Source organism: Petaurus breviceps, unplaced genomic scaffold (genome assembly GCF_028583685.1).
Source record: "Petaurus breviceps papuanus isolate PSGF00001 unplaced genomic scaffold, PetGlider_PUasm1.0 38, whole genome shotgun sequence".
In the NCBI taxonomy this organism is placed as follows: domain Eukaryota; kingdom Metazoa; phylum Chordata; class Mammalia; order Diprotodontia; family Petauridae; genus Petaurus; species Petaurus breviceps.
The window spans coordinates 65,016,684-65,044,022 of NW_027186304.1; the positions used below are offsets into that span (position 1 = coordinate 65,016,684).

The following is a 27,339-nucleotide window of genomic DNA, read 5'->3' on the forward strand; positions in this document are numbered from 1 at the left end:
TTTCCATGTAGGAATGTAAATATTCAACTTTGATCATTTCTTTATGATTTTTTTCCCTGTTTACCTTCTCATGCTTCTCTTGCTTCTTGTATCTGACTGTCAAATTTTCTATTCAACTCTGGTTTTTTCAGCAAGAATGATTGAAAGTCCTCTATTCCACTGAATGACCATATTTTCCCTGAAACATGATACTCAGTTTTTCTGGGCAGGTGATTCTTGGTTTTAATCCCAGCTCCTTTGACCTCTGGAATATCATATTCCAAGCCCTTCGATCCCTCAGTGTAGAAGCTGGCAGATCCTGTGTTATCCTGATTGTGTTTCCACAATATTCAAATTGTTTCTTTCTGGCTGCTTGTAATATTTTCTCCTTGATCTGAGAACTCTGGAACCTCGATAATATCCCTATGTGTTTTCTTTTGGGGATCTTTTTCAAGAGGTGATTGGTGGATTCTTTAAACCTCTATTTTGCCCTCTGGTTCTAAAACATCAGGGCAATTTTCCTTGAGAATTTCTTGAAGAATGATTTCTAGGTTCTTTCTTTGATGATGGCTTTCAGGTAGTCCAATAACTTTAAAATTATCCCTCCTGGATCTATTTTCCAGGTCAGTGGTTTTTCCAGTGAGATCTTTCACATTGCCTTCTATTTTTTCATTTGTTTGGATCTGTCAAATAGTATCTTGATTTTCCATAATGTCACTAGCTTCCATTTGCTCCAATCTAATTCTAAAGGAATTATTCTCTTCAGTGAGTTTTTGAGATTCTTTTTCCATTTGGCAAATTTGACGTTTTAAGGCATTCTTCTCATCATTGCCTTTTTGAGCCTCTTTTGACATTCGAGTTAATCTATTTTTAAGGTGTTATTTTCTTCAGTCAGGTTGTTGACTCTCTTTTCATGATTTTCTTGCATCATTCTCATTTCTCTTCCCAATTTTTCCTCCACTTCTCTTATTTGGTTTTCAAAATCCTTTTTAAGCTCCTCTGGATGGATCCTCTGGATGGCCTGTAACCAGTTCATATTTTTCTTGGAAGCTTTTGGTGGAGGAGTTCTGACTTCACTGTCTTCCTCCTGTTTCATGCTTTGATCCTTTTTGTCCCTGAAATAGGAGTCTAAAGTCAGATTGCTGTGCTTGCTTTGCTTCCTTTGCTTGTTTATGTTGTCACTCAATTACTTGACTTTTGAGCTTTTTGCCACAGTTGACTTCTGCTTCCAGAGAGGAGAGCTTTGTCCCAAATCGCTGGGGTTTTCGCAGTTGCCAGAGCTATTAGTTGGCTGCCTTCTCTGAGGCCTCCACATGCTATGGCACCTCATCACACACCCCAGGACCTCCACCCTAGACTGCAATCCAGATCCAAACAGGTTAAAGCAAGAGTTATCACCCCTCAGACTGGTCACTTGGTACCCCTACAATCTGCAGGCCAGGAGCTCTGAAGCAGCCATGTGCCAGTGGCTGCATGGCCACGGCATCTTAGCTGTTTCTCCCTCTGGGGGCTGAGGCCAGACTGCACTGCTGGACTCGCTGTTCCCAAAGTTCACACTGATCTCTCACTTTGTCCTTAGCAACTATGGGTTGATAATCCTGGAAACCACCACAGCTGCTGGTGATCCATTCTCCTGAAGTCCCTATAGCCAGCGGCTGGTCGTGGCTGCCCTGAGCTTAAAACCTTAGGCTCAAGTGGGGCTGGGTCTGCTCCCAGCATGCTGCAATGGCCCCTTCCTGCCGGCCTGCCAGGCTATCTTCAGCAGGAGGTTAGTTTCTCTCTGTCATTTTGTGGGTTCTGTAGCTCTAAAGTTTGTTTAGAGTCGTTTTTTTACATGTATTGGAGCTACACACATATTTCTCATTTGGGAAGTATGACAGGTACTATTCTGTTCAAGTTTATAGATGGAGAACATAGTAATTTGTACTCTCCAGTAAGTTTTATTCCTCTATTAAAGTTCCTTGATCCCATTCTTTACTGCTACCTCTAAAACTTCATCAGTTTATTTCTCTCTTCCACATATCCTTAATATTGCCCTCTATGCTAACTCTTTCACTTAAATGTGCTATGCCTTAAAATGGGCTATGGTTTCCACAATTCTAAAAAATCTTTCACTTGTCTCAAGGCCACATGTGGTCTTTTAGGTACTTGGGTTTGATCTTTTTAGTCCAAGTTTTACAGAACAATTTCTTTTATTAAGGGGATTTGTTCTGTGAAGTTTGGATTCAGTCAAAGGGCCACACTTGAGGACCTTGATGGCCACATGTGGCCTTGAGGCCACTGTTTCCCCACCCCTGAGACCCATTTATCTCTATCTCACTACTGCCATATCTTCCTTCCCTTCCCTTCATGGAATCATATATTGTCAAGAGTAATGGATTTGAAAGAAGAAAGCTAAGGCTTTAGTCCTACCATGGCTATTTACTACTTGTGTCATTTTGATTTGCTTTAATGAAAATTAAGTTTTATTCAGAGAAACACAAGAAGGATCTGAGCTTCAGAGGAAAGAGAAGTGAGGTAAGGTGATTAGATTTAATTCACAGAGCTATGTTGATAATTGAATTCCTGAATTCCTTCTTGAGAATTAACCAGAGCAGCTTTTATTTCTATTTGGACTCAGCAGGAAAGTGCTAATTGCAAATCAAGGCAGCTGAGCATCATATTACAATAAAAGGTGAGAAATTTGCCATACATAAAGTAAGCCCCTCTCAGGATCTCCCAGAAAATGAGGACCACCATGTCGTAAATAGATGTGGTAACCAGGCAGTTAATTTTAGCTATTAATCGTTCAGTTTAGCCACTCCTGCTACTGCTGTTGTTTGTCCTTCCTTTGTGCTAGAAGAGGACCAATGACATCAGCAGGTTGAATTCTTAACTCACAAGTGAATTGGATTTAAGTGAGGCAGAGCTGTGCAAAATCATATGCCTCACTCTCTCCTCCAGAGTCATTCAGAGTACAGTGGCAGGACACAGGTCAGCACACTTGATGATGGCCCCCGATGTAGTAGACCTTGGCCTTTTTAAGCGAAGGTCCTTCCCAGGTCTCAGTTTGTCTGAGGCAATACTCACTGAATAGTTAAATGCTAGGTCGTTGCTTTTTATCCTTCATTCTTTACAAAGACCATGACACCAGAGGGGTGATGCCATGGCATACAAGTGAATTGGTTTTAACAACCTCTGTGAGTAAAGGCTAGATAGGAATTGAGGCAGAAGATGGTCTAGTTTGCCTTCTCAAAGGAACTGATCTGGGAGGAAAGACCCTCAGGGTTTCTAGGTAGAACAGAAACAATTGCTATTTGTACTAACGCTGAGACATCTAAACCCAAATACTTAACAAGTGAGGCTAGGCTGGGAGCTATTACTGGTTTTGGGTTTAAAGCATAATCAAGTAGCTTCATTTGACTCCCAGTGGACTTTATCAAATCCTGGTTTTTGAGAGCTATATTTCAAGAAATCATAAATGAAAATTACATGAGACAAAAGAGTTAATCATTCCAGTTTTTTAAAAAACATATAGGATAAATAAATAGGAAAGAAAAAGTCTAACCCTCAAACATCATCAATAAAATCTTAAAGACCTAAATATCTTGCTGTCAACAGGTAATGGAAAAAAAGGGAAATTTTTCAGTGACTTGCAGAGAATGTGCAGCAGTTTTGTTTCTAGAATAGTTACGTATGTAAAAAGTACTATTATATTTCTATCCTTGAGGAGAAAATTGAGAACTGAAGATAACTATCTTTACTCCTCATGCCATCAAGATGAATGAAGATTTCTTTAAAAGATTGAAAAAAGAGTTGCAAGGAAGGAAAAAAGCTGAAGAGATATGGTAATCCTAATCTCTATCAGGAGGTTATAGGGCAGAAGAATGTAATGTGGAAAAGGAAAGAATAATTGAACATTCAAACTAAGGAATAGGTATGAGGGTTTTTAATTAGAGAAAAGAGATAGGCTATCTCTAGAATGCAAATTTTTAACTTGTGATTCATAAAACCCTTAGAGATCTGTGCATAGATTTCAGAAGGTCCAAGAACTTGGAGGGGAAAACATAACATTTTTATTTTCACTAACCTCTAACTGAAATTTAGAGTTTCCTTCAATTGTGAATTAAAAATAAGCCCAAACATTACTATGAGAAGGGATGGATCAATTTCACTATCCTGTCAAAGAGTTCATGACAAAAAAAGGTTAAGAGACCCTGCTTTAGAAGAAGGAATGGAGGGGGGAAAGTAGGGCAATTGGGGTTAAGTTACTTGCCCAAAGTCACACGGCTAGTACGTGTTAAATGTCTGAGGCCTGATATGAACTCAGGTCCTCCTGACTCCAGGGCCAGTGCTCTATTCACTTTGCCACATAGTCGCCCCAACAGATCCTTATCATATCACCCCCATACAAGGGGGCAGGACATAGATAAAGAATGTGCAAAGAAGACAAAGAAGAATTGATCTAATAGAAGAGAAGGAGAATGATAACACATCAACATTAGGAAAATCCAGGTAGGGAGTGGTCAATAGCATCAAACATTTCAAAAGGTCAGGAAGAATGAAGACTGAGAAAAGATTCCTGCATTAATCAATGAAGAGATTGTTAATGGCTTTGGAGAGACCATTTTCAGTTGAGTTATGAGCCTAAAAGCCAGATTTTAAAGGGTTGAAATTAAGTGAAATCTAAAAAAGAGAAGGCAATAAATATAGTTTTTTTCCTCGAGGTTTTATTGTGAAAGAGAGGAAAGATATAGGAAGATAACTTGAAGGGATAGGAAGGCCAAGTGAAGGTATTTTAAGGATATGGGAATTTTTATAAGGGGTAGGGAAGGATACAGTTAATAAGGAGGGATTGAAAGCTAGGGAACAAGGGGGAATGAGTGAAGGGGCAAGCTCCTGGAAATGGGAATGGATGATATCAAGGGCATAGATAGAAAAAATCCACCTCATCCCCTGGTCCTGGAGCAAATCTAGAGAGGATTTGAGATAATGTTGAGAAAATGATTGAAATATGAAATAAGGGAGGAGAGGGAATTCCTGACATATAGTTTCACATTTTTCCAGCAAAGTATGAAGTGAAATCCTCTGTTGGGAGTGAGGTGTAGGTAGCTTATGGAAAGTTTTGGAAAGAGTCAATCAAAGATGAATAAGAATGGCATCAAGCAATGATAGCTAAGTTGAGATTAGATATTATCAATCTGTAACTGACTAGTCAACATGAACTAGGCATTCTTAGGTGGCCTTTTAGCAGCACTTGGGAGAGAGGATGAGAGACAGATAATAGAAGTAATTCAGGGATGGTGTTTGTTTAGAAAGGTATGCACGATAGGGTAATGGAACAAGGGATTGAGAATAGTATAAAAGGTTGAGTATGACATAAAGTTGAACTATGGAGTTGAGATTTGGAAGGGAAGAAAGTAAGATTATAGCAGTGGCAATTCTTTGAAAGTTCTTTGCAACAATAGAAATATCAGCTATTATCTTTTATTATGAAGTCTCTTAAGTTTCGTGTGAATTAGAACATTATCCTAGTCACTCAACTAGCATTTTTTTTTGAGTCAGAAAATATCTGACCCACAGGGCTATTGACTTTTTATTTGCAAATGTTAATGCAGCTTATTATTACAAAAGAAAAATAGTTTTTAAGCTTAATTAGAATGCTTTATTTAAGATTAGATACATTGTATTTTTTCCTATAGCATAAATCCCTTTTATAAAGTAATAAAACACAGCACTTTGATATTAAAAGAGAGCATATTTTGGATTTAAAACACCAAAGATGATTTCTACATACATTGCACACAAAAAGAAGAATCACACTACTTGCTTTAAAAACAGTGTACAATAAATCCTAAATGTTACTTTAAAAACTGTCCTAGTGGAAAGCCAAGCATGAGCAGCTTTCCAGAGGATGGCTGCTGTGAACAGCTTTCAAGGTTCTGATTACATAGTACAGTGAAAACTCGATTTATTCAATAACAAATCAGAGCAAAACATTCACAGAAAACCAAAGCACAGCATTCACAATGTTACAACTTATCACAGACAATCAAAATACAACATTCACAACAACTTATCACTAAAATGACCGCATAGTTTTCACCACAGTGGTCACAATAGTTTTCAACAAAGTATAATCATTTAGTAACTCAATCATTCAATCATCCTTAAGGAGGCTTGTCTCCTAAGGGACACAAAATACAAAAGTCAAAGTACTCCACCCCTGGATAGTCTCTGGAGATTAGTTTCCATGCAGTTCATGCTCCACATTGAAGCTCACAGTGTCCAGTCCATCTCAAAACCTTCACAGTCTCTGTTCTTAGGAAGACAAGGCTTAACAAAGCCACAAGAACATTTGTACAGAATACTGACACCACAGTCATGCTTCCTCAGTTTTCGGCAGCTCCAGCTGGCCCTTGGAAATCCTCAGTGGCCTTAGCAGCTCCAGCTGGCCCTCAGAAGTCTTCAGCAGCTTTGTTCTCAAAATAGAAATCCCTTTCTCCTGTTCTCAAAATCAAAATCACTTTCTCCATGAAAGTTCCAGTCCAGCAGCAGCAGCCCAGTTTTCAGGTGCTCATCCCAAGAAGTTCTGACTTTCCCAGCTAGTGTTTTTCCTTATATTATTGCTCCTCTCTGTTCAGTCCCTTCCTGTTATGTCAGCAATGGGGGTTCATACCTTCTGTTTCTTTAACAGAGGCTTAATTTGAAACTAAGTGCTAAGCACATCTTAGCTTTCCAATGCAAAGGGATCTTCCAATTTCATTGCCATTACACCTGGCTATCTATGCTTCCCTCTGAACTTCCTTTATGTTTTCTTTTATGTATTAAAAAAATTCAGTCACTCTTTTTTGATTTCCCCACCTAGCATATTACTTGTCATCTTCAATTTTTAGCCTGCAATGCTGAAATAAAAAAAATATGGAGCAGTGGAAAACTTCCTAAATAGAACATAAAAAATATAAAATTTTGAGATTTTTATGATTAAAGGGGTGACCACAGTGAAAGACTTTAAGAATTTTTAAGAGTCCTCAGAAGAGTTTACTTTTTTCCGGGTTTAGCTTTTTATTAGATGTACTTTGGATCCAGATGGATCTAGTTAAGGATGTAATAGTATGTTTTGAAAGCACAACATATAGACAGTATTTAATTAAAGGCTAATTATTCAGTAGTATATTTATTATGCCTTTGGTTTTTCTTTTTTGTCATTCACCTGTTTTGCTCCTTGACTTTTTAGCAGAGGGAGAAATAAAGAAGGGAAGAACTGGTGAGGCTTATTTTTGCTGTTTGTTGGTAACTGCGGTAAACCTTGATTCAACAAACATTAAGTGGTAGGTTTGTACAAGGCACTGTTCTAGCCTCAAAGAAGATTCAAATATTAATAAGATATGATTACATGACAACTTTATACAAATTGAGCCTGTATTAGTGAAGAGGTTACCCACAAAGAGGGTTAGGGTTGCTCTGGAAACCCCAAAATACCAACATGGCAGGTCCTACTGAATGAATTTGACTCAAGTCTTCTCTCAGCCAAAGAAGAGTAAAGTTTATTAAAAGTTCACTTGCATTAGACACAGAGTAAGTCTGTGCTAGGTCATTCTATGTTGCTCTCACTATTCTATGGCACTCACTTGCATGGCATTCTATGGTGCTTTCACCATTCTATGATGCTCTCACTATTCTATGGAGCTCTCACAAACATGATGACAGGATGGGGTCTTATATATAGAACGTTGTGGGAGGAACCTAGGGGTAGTCTAGAGGAGGAGTTTGGGGAGGGTCTTCAGGAGGAGTTAATGACATGGTCAATGAGTGATTAAGGGTGGGAGGTAGCTGGAGGCTGCAGACGATAGTGGGCTAGGCCAGTTCAAGGGTGGATTGATATTTGGATAGGCTCAAGGGTGGGAAGTAGATGAACAATGGAGGGCTAGGCTAGTAACTAGGCTAGAGTTAGTAGTTAGTAACTAGGCTAGAGGTCTGGGCCCAGCCACAATGTAAGGCTTTTTGCCTCATGCAAATGCCTCATCAAATGAAAGGATTTAATCAGAGTTCAAGGGTGTTCCCAGAGCCTGTATCTCAAGGACTCAAGGAGAGCTAGAGGGGGCTCCCAGAGCCCATACCTCATCATTAGGGCAAAAAAAAAACCCCTTTTTTAAACCAAAGCAAAAAAGCATAAACATTTAAGATCTTTATTGGCTGCAATGCAATAAAATTATATAAATAAAGGGTCACTGTAAAAAAGTGTTAAAAATCAACTGGAGAGGGTGGCTAGGTAGCACAGTGAATAGAGCACTGACCCTGTAGTCAAGAGGACTTGAGTTCAAATGTGACCTGAGATACTTAACACTTGGGCAAGTCACTTAACTCCAATTTCCCTGCATTTCCCCCTCCAAATAGCAAAAAAAAAAAAAATAATCAACTGGATACTAAACAAGTTTATCATAAAGAATTGTTGAGCCAAAGAAAAAGTCACAGAAACAATGATTTCTTTAATGATAATGACAATAATGAGGCAACATGCCAAAATTGGGGGGATGCAGACAAATCAGTCCTGAGGAAAATCTATATTTCTAAATACTTTCATTAGTTCCTTCAAAAAATAAAGTATAGATCAATGAATTTTCAAATTAGAAAACAAATGAAAAATTAAACAACAAAATAGAAATCCTAAAATCAAGGAAGAAATGAACAAAACTTAAAGCTAGAACAAAAACTATTGAAATAGAAACTATAACCAGGAGTTGTTTTTTAAAGAACAAATGACAAAGGCAAATCACTAGCTGATTTCATTAAAAAGAAGAAAACCAAATTAACAGCATCAAAAATGAAAAATGAGAATTCATGACAAATAAAAATAAAGGATATTATTAGAAACTTTTCCCCTAAATTATGTGCCAATAAAACCAGTATGAATAAATGAATATATGCAAAAGTATAAAATGCCCAGATGAACAGAATAAGAAATAAGCAAACTAATCTCAGAAAAGGAAATTGAACAAGCCATAAATTAACTTCCAAAAGAAAAAACCTAAGAACAATTCCCAAACTCATTATTTTTCCTCCCAAATCCCTTTCCCTCCACCTTCCCTATTATTGAATGAAGCATCATTCTCCCAATCCCTCAGGTTCATAATCTAGATATCATCTTGAACTCCTCAGTATCTTTCATCCCCCATATCCAATCAGTTGCCAAAGGCTATTGATTTTACCTTTTCAACATTTCTTAAGTATGGCCCCCTTCTCTCCTCTGAGACTGCCACCATTCTGGTGCAGCTTTCTTTGCCTCTTGTTGGACTACTGCAATAGCATGCTGGCGGGTCTTCCTGACACGAGTCTCTCCCCACTTACATCCGTTATCCTTTCAGCCATCACAATGATTTTTCTAATGTTCAGGTCTGATTATGTCAGCCTCCTACTCAATAAACTCTAGTGGATCCCCATCATCTGTGGAATCCTGTACAAAATCCTTTGTTTGGCATTAATAACCTAGTCCCCTCTAAACTTTCTAGTCTTACATCTTCCTCTAGGCTACATATTCTTTCACCTAGTGACAATAACCTCCTTGATGTTCCTCAAGCAAGACACTCCTATCTCTTGGCTCTGCGCATTTTCAGTGGCATTGCCTGTAGCTTGAATACTCTTCCTTTTCATCACTGTCTCATGGCTTCTCTAGCTTCCTTTAAGTCCCAAGTAAAATGCTATCTTCTACAGGAAGAACTTCCCAATCCTTCCTAATTCTAGTGACTTCCCTCATTTTAATAATTTTCTATTTGTCCTGTATATAGCTTTTTAAAAATGTATATATTTGTTTGATTTTTGTTTCCCCACAGATTGTGAGCTCTTGATGGCAGGGACAATTTTTGTCCTGTTTTGTATCCTTAGGGCTTAGAACAGTTATCTGGAAGATTGTAGACAATAAGTGTTTATTGATGGGTTGACTTATTCACAAGTGAATTCTATCAAACACAAAAAATAAGTAATTCTGATATGCAAACTGCAAAAATAGCAAAAGAAGAGATCCTGCTGATTTTTCTGTGGCATAAATATGATCTGAATGCCTATATTAGAGAGTCAAAATAATAATAATTATAATAATAATAAATATATAGCTTTTCTATGTCCCAGGCAGTGTACTAAATATTTGATCCTTACAATAGCCCTGAGAGCTATTGTTATTAAATAGCTATTATTATTTTCATTTATCATTATTATCCTCATTGTACAGTTGAGGAAACTGAGGCAAACAGATTAAATTATTTGCTCTCGGTCACATAGTTTTAATTGTCTAAGGTAGGATTTGAACTCAGGCCTTTCTGACTCCAATCAACCAATCAATCAATAAACATTACAAAAATAGGAAAAAGACAATCCCTACCCTCAAGGAGGACTCTATCCATTATGCCACATAACACAGAAAAAAGGAAAACTGTACACCAATGTCCTCAATGAACATTGATACAAAAATTTTAAATATTAGCAAAGAGGTTATAACAACATTATCAGAAAGATTATACACTATAACCAGGCAGTTTTTTTTTTACTGGCACTACAGAGTTTGTTTAAAATTTGGAAAACTATAAGCTTAATTAACCATGTTGATAACCAACACAATAAAAATCATGTGATTGTGTTAACAGATGCAGGAAAAACTCTTGACAAAATATGGCACATTTGTTTGCTAAAAACACTAGAAAAAAGGAATAAATGGACCCTTCCCTAACATGATAGATAATACAGATCTCAAACCAAGAGCCAGCATTTATGCATTGGAGAGAAAGAATTCTTTCCAAAAAATTCAGGGGGTAAAATGAGCATGTTTATTGTAAGCACTTTTACATGACATAGTACTAGATGTTCTAGTATTATTGCAATATGAGAAGAAAAATTAATTTACAGAATAAATAAAAACAAAGAAACAATAATCACCACTTCCTTCTTTTTCTGATGTTGTACTTGGAAACCCTACACAGTCAATTAACATTGTTTGGAACTGTAACTTCAGAAAAGTTGTAGGATGCATAATAAATCCATACAAATGATTAGCATTTCTGTATCATATCAATAAAATCCATCACAAAGAGATAGAGAAATTTCTTTTAAAATAATGAGAGATTGTATAAAATACTTGAGAATTTACTAAAAGCTCTTGATTCACTGTTGTGACAGCTGTAAATCAATCCAACCATTCTGGAACCCAATTTGGAATTATGTATAAAAAATTGATGAACAGTGCATGCCCTTTTAATTCAGCTATGCCATGACTATGAATACACCCCCTAAGAGATCAAAGAAAGAGGAAAAGGTCTATGTGTACAGAAATATTGGTAGTGTGTTTTTTTTTTCCTGTGATGGTTAAAAAAAGGAAACTTAAAGGGATATTCATCAGTTGGAGAATGGCTGAACAAATGGTGTTATAATGTAATTATTTTGTTGTAAGAAATGAAGAAAAAGTCTATTTCAAAGCAATATGGAAAGATTTGTATAAACTGATGATGAGTGAAGTGAGTAGAACCAGAAGAGCAGTTTATATTATAACATTAATATTATTAAAAAAAAACCCAAAACAATTGTAACTTAAGAAGTGTGATCACCTAAATGATTAAGGATGATTCCAGAGGACTAATTAACAACTCTGCCCACCTCATGATAAAGAGATGATGAACTAATATGCAGAATATGACATGAAGTTTTGAATGTGACCGATGTGGGAATATATTTTGCTTGACTGTGCTTAGGATCAAATGGGAAAGTTTGCAAAAAAAAATTGTTTATTGCAGTGACTCCCTCCCTCTCCTCTATATGTGATACAGGGATTCTCTTCCTTCCATCCTGCCTCCCTCTCTCCCTCCCTCCCTTCTATTCCCTTCCTTCCTTCCTTCCTTCCTTCCTTCCTTCCTTCCTTCCTTCCTTCCTTCCTTCCTTCCTTCCTTCCTTCCTTCCTTCCTTCTTCCCTTCCTTTCTACAAGTCAAGAGAAAGGGAGATATAAATAAATGCTTGATAACTAAAAAAAATTGACATGACCCCTTCCTGCTTATTCAGACTGTTGGGGATCTGGATATTTTTTTGTACTAGTAAGCCTCCGTGCTCTCCTCACTCCCACTTCTTAGAGTCCCTTGCTTCTTCCAAAACACAGCTCAAGCAATCACTTTCGTGAATACACTTTCTTGATCACAATTGTTAGTGCCTATCTCTCATAACTATCCTGTATTTATTTTGCATATATATTCTTTATATAATTATAGAGATACCTCATATCTCCCTGGATAGAATGTAATCTCAAGGATAAGGTGCATTTGACTTTTGCATCTCTTCATGCATTCCTGGCACATAGTAGGGACATAATGACTTGATTGATCTCATTTACCTATGTCATTATATTATTTTATGGGGAAGATCCTATGGGGTCCAATAACCATTGTTATTGTTGTCTGGAAACGTTATACCTCTAGAATATAAAATATTATTAGTACTAGCCTTATAAGCAGGTTTTAGTCAATGGCAGGACTGGTAAGTTGAGGGGGGAAAAGGATCTGGAGAGCAAACAGAACCCATGGAGTCATCAAATTAAGTTCAGGTTGTGAGTAGTAGAAGGTAGGAAGTTCAAGTGGTTGAGAGAGTGGGTCTGGCTCCAGGCAGTAGAGGCAGGACCTGAACAGGACTCACCCTGCCATATTCTTGAATTAGTTCTCAGTTGCAGTTAATGAATACCTCCTACAACATTTTAGTATATAATTGCTTAAGATGCTACCCTTCCTGATAACATTTGTATTTTAAGAAATGATGCTTGACAATTAAAAACTTTAGAAACAACAACAAAATGGCAGTTTAGTGGTGGAATTTCGGGGGGGGGAAGCCAATGAACAAGATATTTGGGGCAGGTAAGTCTCTTCTAGCCCCCAATGTGAGATTGAAACATTAAACTTTAGAACTGGAAGGGACTTTAGAAACCATCTAGTCCAAGCAATCTTAATCTAGGGCCCATAGACTTTGGTGAGCTTGGATGAGAAAACAAATCATATCTTTATTTTCACTCATGTCTAACTGAATTTTAGCATTAAAAATGATTTAGAACCATTCTTCTAATAGGCTTCATCATACTGGCAAAGGAGCCATGGCACCAAAAAAAAAAAAAAAATAGAACCATTGCTCTAAGGCTTCTTGCAAAAAATGAGGAAAAATTAGACTTCAGGTCCCAATTTTCAAGGAGTAGAAGAAGGTAGATTATTCAATTATAAGTTTGTAATTTTGACTTTGATGCCTGGCAAAAATCTAGAACATGTTATAAAGGGAGTGGTTTGTGGACACGCCTGAGCTAGTATTGGTTTTTGAAGAACAAGTAATGTAAGACTAACTTAATTTTTTTTTTTTGTGGATAGGATTCCTAGGGAAATTCCATAGCTATACCATACCTGGATTTCCACAAGGTAGTTTTGAATGCTTTTTTCCCAATTAAGTGTAAAAACATTTTTAACGTTATATTTTAAAAGTAATTTTTGGGTTACAAATTACCTTTTTCCTTTCCTCCATCTTCCTTGAGAAGGCAAGTATTTTGATATAGATTAAACATGTGCAAAACATATTTTATTATTAGCTATATTGTAAAAGAGAACATGGATTAAAAAAAAAACAAAAATAAAGCTAAAAAAGTGTACTTCAATCTGCACTGACTCCATCAGTTTTTTCCTCTGGAGGTAGATAGTATTTTTCATCATAAGTCCTTCGGAATTGTCTTGTATCATTATATTGCTGAGAATAGATGTCATTCACAGTTGATTATTGTATAATACTGCTGTTATTCTGTACAATGGTGTCCTGGCTCACTTCATTTTACATCAGTCCATATAAGTCTTTCCAGGCTTTTCTGCAACCATTCTTCTAGTCATTTTTTTATACCACAACAGTATTACATCACAATCATATAACACAACTTGTTCCATCATTTTCCAGTTGATGGGCATCCCTTTTATTTCGGTGTGAGATATGGTAAAGACCCCTCATAAACTTTTAGGCTAGGGCATCCTCATAAAATTTAAGGTTGGGTTTTCAATTCAGTTTTCCTGTAAAAACAAGCTGCTGACCCTGAAGTGTTCCAAAATAAAAGGGATGGGAATACAGGATACAAATACATCTGCATGTACACCCAGGTAAAAAGCCTAACAAAGAGGGAGTGTAAGAAGCTTTAGAATACTAAATTTGTGGGATAATCATGTTTGCTTGTTCCCATGAGACTGGGACCCACAAAATATAGAATATTACAACACCTGGTTACTTGCCCAGTTATACTGTAAGGGCAAACTGAGCTAGAAGTATGCCAGGAACAAGAACAAAGACATAAGCTTTGATCACATTTGTACATTAATCTAAAGAAAAGGGGGCCCAGAAAATGCAAGAGTTGTGCCAAAGTTCATAGACTGCTAAATTTACAAAATAATTGCACCTGCTTGTTCTGCAGCAAGTTCTGTCATTTGGGTAGATTTATCACGTCCAGATTGTGCCTTCAAAGCTTGTGAGAATGAGCTGAGAGGAAGGAGGCTAGGGAGGGGATTGTGATTAGGTAAGGGGTCTGGGGCTATAAAAGTATGTATCTTTTCTATGCCTGGTTCGACACTGAGAATGTATTGAACACACTCAGTGTGAGTCGCCCCTTCTCGTGAAATTGTAATAAACTCCTTCCTACTTTCTACCTTGAGAAGCCTCTGAGTTTAATTTAGATAATGGTCTTTGATACCCCACACATTTCCAATTCTTTAATCCCACAAAAGGAGCTGCTATAAATATTTTTGTACATGTAGAACCTTAATCCTTTTTCTTCATCTCTTTGGGACATAGATTTCAAAGATCTAGTAGTGGTACTGCTAGGTCAAAGGGTATGCACAGTTTTTGCTATTGCAAACTATTACAAATAGTTCCAAATTGTTCTCCAGAATGATCAGATCAGTTCACAACACCACCAAGAGTGCATTCATGTCCCAATTTTTCCACATCCCCTCCAATATTTGTCATTTTCCTTTTCTACCATATTGAGCAATCTGATATGTATGAGGTGGGTACCCTCAGAGTTGTTTTAATGTGCATTTCTCCAACCAATAGTGATTTAGAGCATTTAAAAATATGACAATAGGTTGTTTTGATTTCTTCTGAAATCTGATTGTTCATATTTTTTGATCATTTATCACTTGGGGAATGACTTGTATTCTTATAGATTTGACTCAGTTTTCTATATATTTGAGAAATAAAGCCTTTATCAGAGAAACTTGCTGTAAAATTTTCCCCTAGTTTCCTGCTTTCCTTCTAATCTTGGTTGAATTGGTTTTTATTTGTGCAATACCTTTTTAATTTAATGTGATCAAACTATCCATTTTATATTTCTCTATCTCTTGTTTGGTCTTAAATTTTTCCCTTATCCATAGATTTGACAGGTAAAGTATTAAGTGCTTCTCTAATTTGCATATTATATTACCCTTTATTCCTAAATCATGTACTCATTTTGACCTTATCTTGGTATATGATGTGAAATGTTGGTCTATACCTAGTTTCTGCCAAATTGCTCTCTAATTTTCCTAGCAATTTTTGTCAAATAGTGAATTTGTACCCCCAAAGCATGGATCTTTGGGTTTATCAAACACCAGATAAGCATGGTAATTTACTACTGTGTATTATATACCTAATCTATTCCATTTGATCTGCCATTGTATTTTTTAGCCAGTAGTAGATTGTTCTGATGATTACCTTTTAAAAAAAATACATTTTGAGATCTGGTACTGCTAGTACGACTTTCTTCACATTTTAAAAAGTTGATTATTTTGATATTCTTAGTCTTTTGTTCTTCCAAATGAATTTTGCCATTTTTTTCTAGATCTATAAAATAATTTTTTGATACTTTGGTTGGTATGGCGCTGTATACAAAAAGCAATTTAGGTAGAATTGCTATTTTTATCATATTGGCTCATCCTATACATGAGCAATTAATCGCTCTCCAGCTGTTTAAATTTGACTTTATTGCTGTGAAAAGTGTTTTGCAATTGTGTTCACAGAGTTCCTGGGTTTGTTGTAGTGTATAAATATTTTATATAGTCTGCAGCTATTTTAAATGTAATTTCTCTTTTTATCTTCTGCTGTATTTTGTTGGTAATATAAAGAAATGCTTATAACTTACATGGGCTTATTTTATATTCTGCTACTTTGCTGAAGTTGTTAATTATTTCAAATGATTTTTAATTGATTCTCTAGGATTCTCTAAGGATACTGTCATATCTTCTTCAAAGAGTGATGGCTTTATTTCCTCTGAACAAAATATTTGACAAGGGTTAATATAATATATTTCTGGACAAGCTGGAGAAATGCAGGCTCCAAGATAATATAATTTCATTAACTGGAACAAATTGAATGACCAAATCCCCAAAGCAATCATTACATTATAAATATAAACATGAAGGGAAGGCTCTAATAGAGAGTAATGGTTTCTTGTCTGTTCAAACTGTTATCAGTTACTTAGATCAGGGGTTCTTGACCTTTTTTCTGTTATGGACCCCTTAATCTGTCAAGATTAATCTCATTATCTCCTTCTAAGAATAGTATTTTTAAAATAATAAAATAAAATACATAGTATTACAAAGGTAAGCAAGTATATTGGAATATAGTTATAAAAATATGTCAACAACTCAACTGACTCTCTGGCTATGCTCTTCTGGCTTAGAAAAAGTTATAGAAGACAAGATTTTCATATTTGTGGATAACTCAAACTAAAAGGGATAGCTAACACATCAAATGGCAGGGTTTTAGTGGCTTGAAAACTTCATTTTCATCAATATGGTGTTAAAAGTTAAAAAAAAAACAATACCCCAGAACAAACAAAAACAGAACAACAAACTAATATGATCTTTAGATGCATTAACTAGATTTCTGTAATCAGAAAGAAGGGAGTTTGTAGATTGTAATATTCCCTTTTCTGCTCAGCCCACATTTGGTGTGTTTTGTTGAGTACTGGGCACTACATTTTAGGAAGAGCATTGAAAAGTTGGAGTATTCCAGATGAAAATAACCTATAAGATGGACAAGGAGTTTTGATCCCTTGCCATAGAGGCCATGTGAAGGCACTGGGGCTATTAGAGAAGATAAAACATTTTTATTCTTTTTTTTGGTTGGGGGACTTAGCATTATAAAATTTTAACCTTGTAAATCAATCTCACTATCTAAACTTCAGGTTCCTTATCTGTAAATGAGGAAACCTTGGACATGACTTAATGATCAAGCTTCCACAGCTGGTTAATGGTGGAGCCTGTGACTAGAGTCTTAATCTTCTGATTCCTTGTCTAATAATCTTTCACTTCCACCATGCCGCATTTCTGTGATAACTGCTTCTTTGTGTTTGAAGGGCTATTACATGGAAGCACTATTAGGTTAAATTATTGGCTTAGGAATGATTCTTGGAAGATAGCCAAGCAAGTCAGAAATTTCCAAGTTCTCCAGATTTTCCCCACAAATAAGACAAAATAGCACATCAGGGTGAATGTAGCATGGTAAAAATTAACAAGAGTTGGGGCAGAATAGTGGTCCCCCTGCACAAGTGAAGAATATCCAAAGAAAAATCCCAGGACTGAGGTTTGGTCCCTGTAACGTGTGAAAACTTTCAGCATAATTCTACCAAAACAGCAAGCCAGAAGCCCTGGGGAATAGCTGTTGGGAGTAACATTGTCTTTAACCACAGAAATTTTCACCTCCAGGACAGTTTGGGCAGTTGGACATCTGAGTGGCAGAAGATTGATGGAATCTCTGCCAAGAGATGCTAGGCCTAGATGTGCTACCAAGATATAGCCTTTGGTGAGAAGGAACCAGTACATGCCCAGTGAGTGCAGAAGCACTGGAGCAGGGACTCCACTGCCTATGGGCACTTAAAGGAGGGTAGAGTTGTTGGTTTGGGTTCTAGGCCAGAGAGAACTGAAGAATCTGAGTTTGGAGGCACTATCCCCTATGCCCCAGGACTAGAGATAATTACAATAATAGTCACTTGCCCCAAAAGAATTCATAGAAGAACTTAAAAAAAACTTTAAGAATCAAAAGGGAGAATGAAGAATTTTTTTTTAACTAAGAACAATCCAAGTAAAACAAAATTATGAAAAGAAAGTCAACCAACTGGAAAAGGAGATCCAGAATCTTCAAGAAGAAAATGACTCCTTGAATATTAGAATTGGGCAAGGGGAAACCAGTAAAGTAATAAGAGATCAAGAAATAATAAAACAAAATATAAAGAATGAAAAAATACGATAGAATGTGAAACATTTCATAAGAAAAACAACTGATCTGGAGAACTTATCAAGAAGAGAAAATGTAAGAATAATCAGACTACCTGAAAGCTATGATAAAAACCCCAACAAATATGATAAAACAATACAAGAAATAATTAAAGAAAATTGTCCTGAATCATTACAACAAGAGGGGAAAGTAGAAATAGAAAAAAATCTGCTGATCACCACCTGAAAGAGATCCTATTAAAAAAAACTTACAGGAATATCATAGTCCAATTTTGAAACCCTCAGCTCAAGGAGAAAATATTATAAACACCAAGAAAAAAATTCAAATATGGTGGAGCCACAATTAGAATTATACAAGATCTAGCAGCAGCTACACTAAAAGACTGCAGGTCTTGGAACACGATCTATTGAAAAGCAAAAGAACTGGGGTTGCAGCCAAAAATATCAAACCATAAAAGTTAAGCATAATCCTGAATGAAAAAAATGGACATTCAGTGAATTGTCAGACTTTAAGGACTTTTTTGCAAAAAGATCTGATATCAATAGAAAATTTGACATACAATATCCAAGAGAAATATAAGATAAACATCAAAGACTCAAGAGATTCAATAAGGACAGAATGTTTATATATGAGGAAATATAAAACTTATATCTAAGATTATTATTACCTGTTGGGTAGTTTTAATGAAAGGTTTGGGTAGATTTGAGTATGATGTGATTCTAAAAAGTGAAACTGTTTAGGAAAAGGTAAAAAGAGTAATCATCTTATACAAAGGTATGAGAGGAAGACCTGACAGAAGAATTAGGTGGGGGAGAAGGGCTGGTAGTTCTCATCAGGAATGGGTTAAAGAGCGAATAATGCATGTATATTTAGAAGGGTGTAAAAGTCTTCTAAATTCAGAAAGAAATAAAAGGCTAAGGGGATAGGGAGGAGGATAAGGAGAGGGCTTTTTAGTGGGAACCTTACTCATATCAGATCTGGGTTAAAGAGAGAACAATACATACATTTAGAAGGGAATAAAAGTCTTCTAAATTTATAAAGAAATGACAATGTGACAGAATAGGATTAAGGGGCGGCTATAGAAAGGTGTCTAGATAAACAGATATGGGATAAAGAGGGAATAACATATATATTTGGAAAGCTATAAAAGTGTTCTAAATTTATATAGAAACAAGAGGTAAGGGGAAAGAATGGAGAGGAGAGGATAGAATAATGGGGGAATCTTTGGAGGGGGTAGTGGTTAAATAAGAGGAGAGCAAGGTAGCTGGGAGAAGTAAAATAGAGGAGTCAGGAGGGATGGGAAATAATAGATACACAAAAACATAAAATAAAGATCAGGAGTAGAATTTATTAGGAAAAAAAAGCAGGGGTAGAAACCATGATCTCAGACAAAGTTAAAGCTAAAATAGATTTAATCAAAAGAGAAAAATAGGGAAACTATACTATAGTCAGTCATATTAATCAATATTGTTTTAGACTATTTAAAATAACTAGACAGTATAAGGTTGGAATATTGCTGTGGTGGGAGAAATGCTAAGTTGGTGGACTTAAAAAATATGGAAAGATTTGGACATATGACAGAAGGTGTTATCCACCTTCAGAGAAACAGAGGATAAACAAGTATGGTATGGTCCTACATAGATGCACATGAATGTATATGTCTCTCTCTCTATATATATATGAATATGATTATATATCTAAGAACATACATATGTATGTGAATGTATATGTATTTACATATGTTTATGTGTATATGGGTATATATATGTGTATGTGTGTGCATGCACACATGTGTATATGTTTGTGTGTGTGTTTCCATGCTTAATTGTAGCCTTCTTGGGGGAGTGAGGGGAGGGGGGGGGAAGAACAAAGTGAAAATTGCACAGCAGAGAATAAAAAATTTACAAGGAAGCAAAGAAAAAGATGGACAACTCTGAACACGATGTGTAGTATTAACAAGACTTACTTGAAACAGATCTATTGTTGTATATTTTGAATCTTTTCTTACATTCTGCTGAGCACATGGCAATGCTTCTTTTTTCTTTTCTTATTATGTATTTAAGTTTAAAATAAATTAATTAAAAAAGAAATAAAAAATAAAAAATTATTCGCTTAGCTCTAGGAGCAATTGGTGAGATTTGAATAGAAGAAAGTCTCAATTTGGTCTTAGGAGGGGAAAAAAAAACCTCCTCCAAGACAGGAACTGTACAAAAGACAAATGAAAGTAAGCTGTTTGTAATTGGAGGCTTCATCTGGAGGCTAAATGGCTTCTCACTGAGGATAGTATGAAGGAGACTCCTGCTCAGGTGCAGGTTAAACTAAATGGTCCCACAGGTTCCTTCCAGCTCTGAAATTTTGTGATTCCAGTGTATTAATTGTGAATAGGGAAGAGTTAGGTCACTGCCTAGGGCACCAGAAAATGTGGGAGACGGGAGGGATATATAATCAAGAGCAGAAGCAATGAAAAGAGCATTGTACCTTGGATTAGCATTTTGCCTCAAAATTTTAAATCCCCCCTCTAACACTTAACTAGGTGTGTGAGCGTGGGCAAGTCACTTAACCCAACTGAGCCTCAGTTTCCTCATTGATAAAAATAAGGATAATAACACTTACAGCACTTTAACTCACAGGGATGCTGTGAAAGTGCCATAGAAATGTCAGCCATTATTATCTATACTGCATGGTTGTTGGTTTTTTTTTTAATAGGAAGGTAGTTTAATAGTGGATAGAAGGCTGGTCTCTGTGTTAGAAAAGTCTGAATTTAGGCCCTGCCTTTGACACATACTGACTGTGTGACCCTGGAAAAATGAGATAAATTGTCAGTGTTCCAGGCAACTGTCTAAGAAGGTAAGTCCTAGATGAGCAGATAAAATCAAACATTTGAATCATTCAAACTCCTCAGGGGGAAAACAAAGCTTAAAATCCCTCTTTAAAAAAAAATCCATGTATTTTAGTGATAGGAAATTCCACTTTTGGGGGATATTTATTTATTTTTCAATAAGTCAAATTGTAAGTCTTAAGAGTGAAGGCTGAAACCCAACAGTAGCCACACAGAAAATGAACTTTCCAAACTTTCCCAGGGTGGATACATGTCTTTCTCCAGATCTGTATGTAATTAATTCTTATAGAGATGTATAGACACCTGTGTTCTGTTGGGGCTTTACTTAACAAGATCATTTATGAGTATGTTGCCACAAGTCAGGGATTATGCCTTTTGGTTCCCCCCTTTTAACTCTCAAAGGACCCAGCATAAAGCTTTATATGCAATATTTCATGAATACTTACATGTTTATTGATTAAACTCCATTTGATTCCAACATGAATATAAAAGTAACTGGGCTTTTGAAAGCAGAGTAGATGAAAGAGCAGTGTAGTGTTTGGGAAACAACATTGAATTGGGGGCAGGAGACCTATGTTCTGAGCTGCCAATAGTGAACTGTATAATCTTAGATGAATTACTTAACCTTTCTGGGCCCCCATTTCTTCATCTGTAAAATGAGAAAGATACGCTAAGTAACCTTGAAGGTCACTTCTAGTCTCAACAGTATGCATTAGAGACAAAATATTAACAGCTGATTTTAAATGTAGAAAGTGCAAATTCTTGGTATATGCAAGGTCAGACCTGGAGCTGGTAGTGTTCTGGACACTTTTGATGCATGCAACTCATTTGCAGAAATGAGAGCAACAATTGTATTGTTTTCATTTGCATTCCTTTTTTTTTTTACACTGATCAGAGGTGTTAATTGTAGCAAGTTAAATGGAAAATTTCTTCCCCCCCCCCCAGTTCCCAGGAAAGATGTAGACCCATGGTTTGAGGTTGCCCAGACCTGATCTGTTTACTGCTTTGGAGCCTGGGTTGTACCGTAGGATAATGAAAACTGCAGGGTGGTTGAACATTATGTAGAAAACACACTTCCAAACACATTATGCAGTTGGCATGAGGAATTTATTCTATCTATGTACAAGTAAGCATTTATAGATACTTTTGTTTAAAGTAAAGAACAAATGAACAAAAACAGTATTAGCATGAAAACTACTAGAGTGGTTTAAATTGGACTAGAACAGAAGTTGCAGACTTTCAAAAGAACACAGAAACTTAAATAACAGATTGAAGGGAGTATTGTTAACTAGGACAATAAAAAACTGTACATTGCAAGCAACACCTTACAATAAAATATGATCAATGAGGCAGTCTTTCCAAAGAAAAGCTGGGAAGGGCATCTGGGGACTGAAGGGAACAAATATTAAAATCTCATAAATCCTCCATATCTCTTCTCCATTTCTGGAATTTCTTTGGAATAACTCTCTCCCTCTTCATCTGAAGGCAGGGAATCAGTGAAGCGCTTAAGAAATCCACCATACCTTTTCTGGTAGTCCAGCCACCATTCAGGCCTCCCAACTCTTCTCATAAAGCCCCCATATCTTTTCTGTAGCTCTTTTGCTTCATCGTCCAGTTCTGGACTTCTCTTGTAGCTTCTCATGAAGCCCCCATACCTCTTGCTCACTTCCTCTTCATTCTCATTACCTTCTCGGTAATGCCCTGCCTCAGAATTGTCTCCTGTTCCCAGCAGCTCTTTCAGCAACAGGTCTGATGAATTGGCCAATGCATCATCATCAGAATCTTTCTTCATGAAGCCTCCATATCGCTTGGCAAGGACCTCTCCTCCATTCATCTCATCTTCTGGCTCCACTCTATAAAGCTCATCCATTTTCTTCATAAATCCTCCATACCTTTTCATGAAGCCTCCATACTTTTTGGCTAGAAGATGACTCTCATCTTGTTTGCTTTCTCCTTGGTTGTTGGTACCTTCCTGAGAAAGCTCCATCTTGGTCAGTTGCAGAAGCTCCTTACAGGTATCCCAGGCTTTAGCAGATGGCAATTTCCCTTCACATTCTAGTGTGCAAGCCTGTGAAAAATGATTAATCAAATGGTAAGATATTGTTGTGGCTTTGCTAAATAGATATAATTACCTGCATTATCTATTCACACCAGCTCTAATTATAAAGGTTACTTAGATCAGTTTGAAATATTTGTATTTATTGATATTAGTTCTTGTTGCTGGAGAATGTTCACATAATAATCTACATTTTCTTACTATGTTCATTACCCTGAATAGATATTTAAGGATAGGGATAGAGATGGGACCCATAATTTCATTGAGATAGGCAACTCTTTATCAATGAAGATAGACATTTTCTTTGCAATGTCTGGCCTTTGAGAATTGTCTAGTGCATTGAGGGATTATAGTGTCATTATATGTCAGAGGTAGGACTTAATATCATGTGTTCCTTGAACTACCAATCTCTTTTATAAGCAGTTAGAAAGTTCAAATGTTATGGAATTAAAACAAATAGTTGCTATAGTGTCATTGATATATAAAAGGTTGAATTGTAAATTAAAATGATATGCATACATGTGGGAGTGATTATATTGACCTGGGTTGACTGGCTTGATGACCCAAAGCAACTCAACTTTACCAATATGACTGAAACCAAGACTTAATTAGGGAAATGTTATAATAAAATGCATTTGACTAAAAAAATTAATTCTTTGAAGTAGAACACTTGTTTGCAGTACATACACATATGCACATGAACATATTATATGTATATATATATGTATTGTAATGTTATTCTAGATAGCTCTTAATATTCCTGTTCCTCTTTATTTTACCTTTTCTATTACAGACAGCAAGAATTCAAAAGTAGCTGTGAAAAAGTCTTAAAATTCAAAACTAAGATTGATAATTTTATAGGGTGACCTTATGTTAATTTGAAGTAGAAACTTTTCATATTAGTCTTGCCTACTTTTTTTCATTTTTGCCCTGAAAATTTGGCTTTGAGGTCTGACATAATTAAAATATTATAAATATGCAAACTTGTAGGTCATTCCTCTCATAAACACTTAGTCACTGCAAAATTGAAAGCCTTTTTCAATGGATATCATGTTACTCAATAAAAAGAAATGAATCCGCATACCATTCTTTCCTTTATTCATTATGTAGTAATTAAATCTTAACCAGTGTAAGACTTAGGATGAATTACTCCTAATGATACTATTAAGATTCTGCCCAAAATATTTAAATACTTCAAAGAAATCATCTCAGTGATGTGTTTTGGTATAGTTCCAAGTCGCAATGTTAAGGGTATATATGTTTTAATAAGGAAATTATTTCTATTTTTTTTTACTATTACGAATATATTCCCATAAATTGGATGCCTTCCACACCTTTGTGGGGGGGGCATTTTTCATTTACTGAGCAGCTATCAAGAGTGGGGATTCAACTAATATTTGCTAAATTAGGATCTTATAAGAGCACAGGCTCATTGAGTATGTGCTAGAAGGAATCCCAAAGGATGTCTAGTCTAACCCCTTATTTTGCAAATTAGGAAACTGAGGCTAAGGGAAGGTAAATGACTTGCTTGAAATCACATGCATAGTAATTATCAGAGGTATAATTTGAACTTCTTAGTCAAGAGCTAATACTCTTCACACAGTACCATGCTGCCTCCAAAGGACATGATCTTGAGATTGAGCCCCATGAATGAAATTGATTTGAATTGAAGAGAGATTTGGAGTCAGAGAACCTGGATTAATACCTTGGCTTTGCCTTTATGGAAATATATTCTCTCTGGGCATAGCTTCCTCCTCTGCAAAATGAAGAGGCTGAGGAGATTGTCCTCTAAGATCTCTTCTGGCCCTAAATTTTAGATTTATATTCTAATTTTTAATAAGTTGCTTAAAAAAACAAGTTAGAAGGAGGAATGTGATATAGTTAGTCAAAACTATTTAAACACACAGAATATTTTGTTGTATTTATAAACTTCTTTCTCAAAATACATATATAATATCTGTTATAGCTAGAAAAAGGTTTTACATCTTAAAATTATTATCAAAGTTAATTACTGTTAAAATATGAAGTTACAACTTGTCCTTTTTCTTCTAAAGTACAAAAAAATGTCCCCTTAGATCCCTGCTTTTTCTCATGGAAAACACATTACTGTTGGGATGATGACATCCTTCCTTTGTTAACTACATTGAAATCTCTACCAACTTTCTTAAGGATTTCTTCAGAAATGCATGGTATTGGTCAGGCAACGAAATTTCCACAATCCTTTTTTTTTATGGTAGTTATCTCTCTACTAATACAATTCAAGTGATATTAACTAAATTAGGATAATTCTAATTCTGACTCAAAACCCATTATTAATTAGCCATTTAAAATGCCTTCTTAAGAGACTGTTTTAGGTGATGAAGAGCCCATCTGTGTTAAAGGGCTCTGACCAACATCTGGGCAAAAATGTTATCAGCTCATTTGAAGTACAAAGGCATATTTTGGAAAATGCTGCTTACTTTCAAATTAATCCCTGAAGGATTTAGAAAAGAAAGGGAGAAAAGATCATAACAACACATGGTGGTAAGATTTGGGGGATAATTTAGCTCTTCCACAAGAGAAAATTAAAAGAATGGTAGTATGTTGGGAATTGGGTGAGGGGAAAGATTAAAGAAGAAGAATAATTGAACAAACAATGTTAATCTTTCATGCCACTTTAAACACAATGAACAGAGTATTCTAATCTTCATCTTAATTTTCGCTCATTAAGAAAGAAGATTAGAAATTCCATTATCATTTAGTCAACACATGTGGGGATGCTGATAACATATTCTATGCCTCAGTATTAACATGTGCAGATTGCCCCAATGTGCAAATGTGAAAGCTGGGTGAGTATGATTAAAGGTGGGAGAGCTGTATAATCAGAAACACGGGGTACATTTCTATAGAATTAGTGCCTGACTCCTCTTTTCCTCTGTTTGTAGCTCTCCAAATGGGTCTATTCTATACTTAGTTTCTAGGCACAGTCAACCTAAAGATTAAAAGAGAATGAAGAAGGAAGGATGAAGGAAAGAATATTATTTTTTCATCATACAGAGCTTCATCATATAATTTCATTTACTCATTCTTTTATCATTTAGCAACCTACAAACAAAGAACTGAGCCAGACACTGGGAGAAGTGCAAAGACAAATAAGACATGGTCTAGTTTAGAGAATACAGTACATATATATTCAGTGACATGTATATATTTTATAATAATTCCATATCTGCATAGAACAGGTGAAGTAGAACTAATTTATTTTGCCCAAGAAAAGCTTCCTTTACTCTGAAACATATTGTCAAGAATGTTCCATAATATATTAAGTTTTTTTTTATCATTGCAAATACCAGAGTTTATTTGAGGAGGAACCCCTATCCCTACCATGGAAATTAAAACTTAACCATTGCCTTAGGAAGAGGACTAGAAAAGTGTATTTAAAAAATTCCAAATACCCATGCAGAATATGTCTCAAAATAAATTTCCCAAGGAACCTGATTTTTGGTTTGAGCTACTTGTTCTGAATTGGTCTTTCCACCCACCTGCACCTTGACTCTCTTACTGTTTTCCAATACTTTCTTCAGCAACTCCCCAATACCTTCCCTAGAGCAAATTATAGTCTAATAATTATTACCAGATGAAAAAGTGAAATCCCCATTGTCTGTCTTGCATTTTCTCATTTCTACTCTGCTAACTTCTTGTACTTCTTCCTTTCAACAAAGGCTGATACTGTTAAGTTTTTCAGTGAAATTCAGTCTTGATCCAGAAGGGATCTTTAAAGTCATCTAGGCAAACTGTAGTATTTTACAAATGAGGAAAATGAAGCCTAGAGAGGGAAATGACATGCCAAGGCTACACGATAAGGAGCAGAGCTGAAATCTGAACCCTAATCTGTCTCAAAATCTCGTCCTCTTTCTACTGCAATCATATTGTCCACAAAACATACCACTACTCATACTTTAGTTGAAAGGAGTCGGCTCTAACACTAGTGTGTAGTGGAATGAAGTGGTGAGATGTAAAGGGAACAAGGAGTTGGCATTGTGGGACAATGCTCTGGGGACAGCAGTGCGTCTGCTGCTCTCCGAGGTCCTGAAAAAAACTAACGGGATATTTTTTTTTTTTTTTTGAGTGAACTAATTCAGACGATCCGGATACCCGGTTGTTAAAACACACACACACACACACACACACACACACGCCCACTCACCACAGATTGAAAACAACATAATAGTCCCGAACCAACTGCACACTTTT

At 36.0% G+C, this 27,339-nt stretch overlaps 1 protein-coding gene across 2 annotated transcripts in view; it reads right to left on the minus strand.

Annotated features, from left to right (window-relative positions):
* Positions 1-22,135: 22,135 nt before the first annotated feature.
* Positions 22,136-27,339, minus strand: part of PENK (proenkephalin) — a 6,866-nt gene continuing 1,662 nt past the window's right edge. For both annotated transcript variants that reach the window (XM_069099967.1, XM_069099966.1), the window contains one exon: positions 22,136-23,118. In XM_069099967.1, the coding sequence (XP_068956068.1) occupies positions 22,456-23,118 (663 nt within the window). In that variant the 3' untranslated portion in view covers positions 22,136-22,455. The remainder of the gene's footprint in view (positions 23,119-27,339) is intronic.